The sequence below is a fragment of the Myotis davidii genome, unplaced genomic scaffold (genome assembly GCF_000327345.1).
Source record: "Myotis davidii unplaced genomic scaffold, ASM32734v1 scaffold609, whole genome shotgun sequence".
Lineage (NCBI taxonomy): Eukaryota > Metazoa > Chordata > Mammalia > Chiroptera > Vespertilionidae > Myotis > Myotis davidii.
Genome location: NW_006300164.1, coordinates 1,674,451 through 1,678,583, shown reverse-complemented (window position 1 = coordinate 1,678,583; position 4,133 = coordinate 1,674,451). Strand labels below are relative to the sequence as shown.

At 65.8% G+C, this 4,133-nt stretch overlaps 1 protein-coding gene across 1 annotated transcript in view; it reads left to right on the top strand.

Annotated features, from left to right (window-relative positions):
• Nucleotides 1–333: 333 nt before the first annotated feature.
• NOTCH1 (notch 1) overlaps nucleotides 334–4,133 on the top strand; it is a 76,614-nt gene continuing 72,814 nt past the window's right edge. Inside the window, exons 1-3 of the mRNA XM_015572360.1 lie at nucleotides 334–709; nucleotides 806–879; nucleotides 2,633–2,752. Coding sequence (XP_015427846.1) covers nucleotides 334–709; nucleotides 806–879; nucleotides 2,633–2,752 — 570 coding nt within the window. The remainder of the gene's footprint in view (nucleotides 710–805; nucleotides 880–2,632; nucleotides 2,753–4,133) is intronic.

Genomic DNA, 4,133 nt, shown 5'->3' with positions numbered 1-4,133 from the left:
GGGGGCCCCCAGGAGTCTCGGGGTAACAGCCTCCCTAGAAGTTGCAGTAAAGAGTTACCTCCCGCTTTCAGAAGGCAGGGCTCCCCGTCCCCGTCCCCGCGAGGGGCCTGATTTACACAGCCCTGGCGGATGGGAGGGAGGGGCTGGATGAATCACTCTCTTCTTGCTTGTGGGGTCACACTCCTTCTGAAACGGGGCATCTTCATCTTCCCGGGGTGCGCGGGGGGCACAGCCCCGGAGATGCCTGAGGGAGCAGGTATTGGGTGTCCTCGGAGGCGGGGCCAGGTCCCCGGGGTGAGTCCTGGTGCCCCAGGAGGCGGCCCTGGCACGACAATGGGCTGCTCTGATTCCGCGGCGGGCGCGTTGTTGGCGGGCGGGGCGGCTGGCCTTGCAGCTGTCGCATTTTCCCACGATCGGGGGAGCCAAGTGTGGCCACCCCCCAGCGCTGCCCCCTCGAAGAACGTGTTTGAACAGCAAGACAATCCTGGTGCCTGGATAGGGGCCCCAGCCCAGCCCGGCTCCCCAGTGAAGACGGGTGGGGGTGCGGAGTTTGGGATCGTGCCCAGGGCCCTCTCGGCTCTCTCCACTGCTCTCCAGGCGGCGTTTCAGGCCGCCCTGCCCCGCTCCGAGCGTGCCTGCTGCACCTGCCGGCTCCTCCCGCCCTCATTCCAGCTTCCTGGGCAGGACATTGAAGCCCCTTGGGGTTCACGCAAGGGCTCCCTGGGGTAACCCCATTAGACAGACGATGAGGTGAGGGGTGGGCCCTGGTGCCTGGGAGCTGACCTCTCCTCTTGTCCCTCCCCAGGCCTGCGATGTTCCCAGCCCAGCGAGACCTGCTTGAATGGCGGGAAGTGTGAAGTGTTCCCCAACGGCACGGAGGCGTGTGTGTGAGTAGCACCTGCGCCCGCGGGACCTGTTGCTTTGTCAGCGCCGAGCCCCCTGCCTCTGCGGCCCGGCCGCGGCGACAGAACACTGGGCCATTGTCCCCTGGCGATGGCCCAGAAGGCTGGGTGCGGTCACGTGCTCCTTTTATTGGACAGAGTCTGGCAATTACTTAATCACCCCAGTTCTGCTGTGTGTGGAGCTGGTCTGGCCCCCGGAGGGTCCAGCTCTCCTTTGCGGGCCACCCGGGCTCCTGGGGTGCTAAGTGAGAGCTCGCGGTACCCCATTTCGTCCAAAAGTCCCCACGAGATCATTGGCCTGCCAGGGCAACTGCGGGCCGTTGATTGAGCGGCCCAGCCCCCACCCTGCCAGCCCAGGAGCACCTCTGGCAGGTGAGCGCCCGCTGGGCTCAGGCTCCTCCCGCAGGCCCTGCCTGTCAGCAAGAAATGGACGATTTCAAAGCCAAACCCACCCTCCTGAGGCGGCCGCGCTCCTCCGGCCTCAGGTGCGGTCTCAGGTGCGGCCGCAGGATAAAAGTTGGAACTAGTGGGTGGTATCGGCCGTGCCCGTTTCTTCTGGTTTTGGGGGTGGGGCACCTATTGGAAGTGTAGTTTCTGTCCTGGCATCCGCAGCTCTAACCCGACCCCCAACCGCCTGGCCCCTCACCCCCCCCAAGTCCTGGGTCCCCCGCTGTGAACCGAGCATGTGTTGGGGAGCGGGTGCCCGTCTGCCGTCTGCCCGCCTGGGAGTCCCCGTCAGCCTCGGGGATGTTTTTCTTGTGTAGCAAGTGCCCTTCAACTTGAATGCATCCCTGATGGGAATAATGAGGAGCTGCTGGCCGGCCGGAGGGAGGCCTCCCCCACTGGAGGCCTCAGGGGAAGCGGCCGCCGTCCCGCCATCCATCCGGTGCGCCCTCATTCCAGGCGCCGGGGCCCATTCCCCTGACAACCTCGGCCAGTGGCCACGCAGCCCCTGGCCGCTCCCCCTGCCCACACGGAGGCCAATTAGGCAGGCCTGTGAGCAGTTTCCTGGACAAAGGGGATTGTGTCTTTGTCAGATGCTAATGAATGCACACTACTTTTTTTTATTTTTGCTTTTGCTTTTTTGGGGCCTTTTTTCCTCCTCCCGCAGAAGCCTCACCGACGCGTGATGCCCTAAATCTTGTTTCCCTTCATTCAGAGCCGACAGCTGGGACCCGTGGAAGTGCAGAGGCTATTGTCGGGGGAGGCGGATTAATGCTGGGTGATTAATTATGCGTGGCTTCCCAGAATGCACAGCTCCTCCCGCCAGCCCGCGCCTGCATGGGGAGGGGTGGGGGTGTCTTGGTGCTTCTGCAGAGGGTTTGGGGCAGGCAGGAGGGTGCTGTGCTGGGCAGCATGGGGGCCGGGTCTTCTTAGTGCCACCAGGGAGCAGGGATAGCCTGGCCTGGAGGAAGCTGAGGTCGCCCTGGGCCGACGCCCGTGCCGTGTGCCGCCTGGGCCAAAACGGGTGCCTTGGGATACGGGCTGCTGCCGCCACTCACTGTCCTCAATATGAGGCATCAGGGACAGAGCGATAGCGCGACGTGCCCTCCTCCCCCCGAGCCTGGGCGCCTTGGGGGCCCTGCCAGCCTGAGCCAGGCCGCCGATCAGGGTGCGGGCCTTGTCTGCCCCCGGGCCTGGCGCCCCCTCCTTGGCGGGAAGCCCGCCTCGGTCTGGCCTGGCACGCGGCCGAGCTCGGCCCACAGAGACCCCATTGTGCACACCCCCAGATCCACTCGGAAGTGGAGCGGAAGCCGGTCCTCAGGGGCCTGCCTCTGGGCGGGGCCGCGTTGGCGGTGAAGGACCAGACCGGGGTCGGCCCCCGCCACGTCCAGGTGTGCAAAGCCCAGGTCTGAGCGCACGGTGCAGTGTGGGGGTGTTGTGGCCACTCGGGGACAAGGCCCCGCCTCCCTCTGCTTTTGAGGCCTGTGCCAGCCTGCTTGCCCCCACTCCCCACTCTTCCCCGGAGCCCCCGGCAGGGCTGCTGGTGGGAGAGAGGCCCACCCGGTCTAGCAGGGGCGCTGCCCTTGTCCCCCACGGTGCCAGGGTGCAGGGCAGTGGAGCCACCGACCTGGGCCCTCGGGAAACTCTGACTGCTGGTTTACGGACCGTGCGTGGGAAACAGTGGGTCACGGAGCCAGACGCGTCCGTACCTGGTGAATCATCCGTCTCCACCCCGAAGAGAGGGCCACTCCCCCCGGAGCTGCCATCAGGCAGCCTAGGGTCTGAACGGGCGCAAGTGCAGACGTCTTCCCAGGAAGTCCCAGCGCCCCTCGACCGGTGGCCAGGAGGACGGGCCTTCCGCACAGTCTGATGGCCCTGTGTGCGATGGAGGCTGGAGGCCTGCGGGCGGCCGAGGGCCGGGCATTGCACCTCGTAGCCTAGGTGCTGGGCGGGTACTGATGTGGGCTCCCCCTTTTTGTTTTTTTTAAATGTATTTTTATTGATATCAGAGAGGAATGAGGGGCGGAGAGAGAAACATCACCGATGAGTCAGAAGCACGGATCGGCTGCCTTCCACAGGCCCCACACGGGGGATTGAGCCTGCAGCCTGGGCCTGTGCCCTGAGCGGGCATCCGGAGGCCCGAGGATGACGAAGATGCTCCCCTGCTTGTGGGAAAGTCGGGGATCACAGCAGCGGGCCAGCCCCACGCCCAGAGCCCTGGGGAACGCCCGGCCGGCTGGCTGGCAGGCGGTGGCCTTTAGCTGCGGACCCTCCTGTGTTGGACGCCTGCCCCTGCTGCCCCAGCTCTGTGACCTCAGGCCGCAGGGCCAGCTGAACACAGATCCCCGTCCGTGACGAGGGCCCCACACGCTGCATCCCTCGGGTGCGGATGAGGGTGCACGCAACAGGCCCTGAGCGGGCCCGCTTTCTCCCGCCTTCTCCTTTCGAGCTGACGGCGCTGGTTTCAGGATCCTCCATCTCACGTGCTGAGTTGGCTAATGAGTGAGTTTGGAGGACCTGAGAGGTGCTGCCTGGTGGGCCGGCCAGGCACGGCCTGGGGAGGGGCTCGCACAGCCGAGGGGTTAGTTGCCCACAATGCTCCACACAGACACAAGGGGCGCCCTCAGTGCGCTGGGCTCTGCTCTGGGCCTGGGCCCGGCGGGCTCGGGTTAACAGCCTCTGCCCGCGTGGAGTTCAGTCTCTCGTGTGGGGGCAGGAGAGGCGAGCTCAGGGGCGCGTGACTGTCCGGTGGAGGTGAGCGCAGAGGGTGGGGCAGCTCCGGGGACC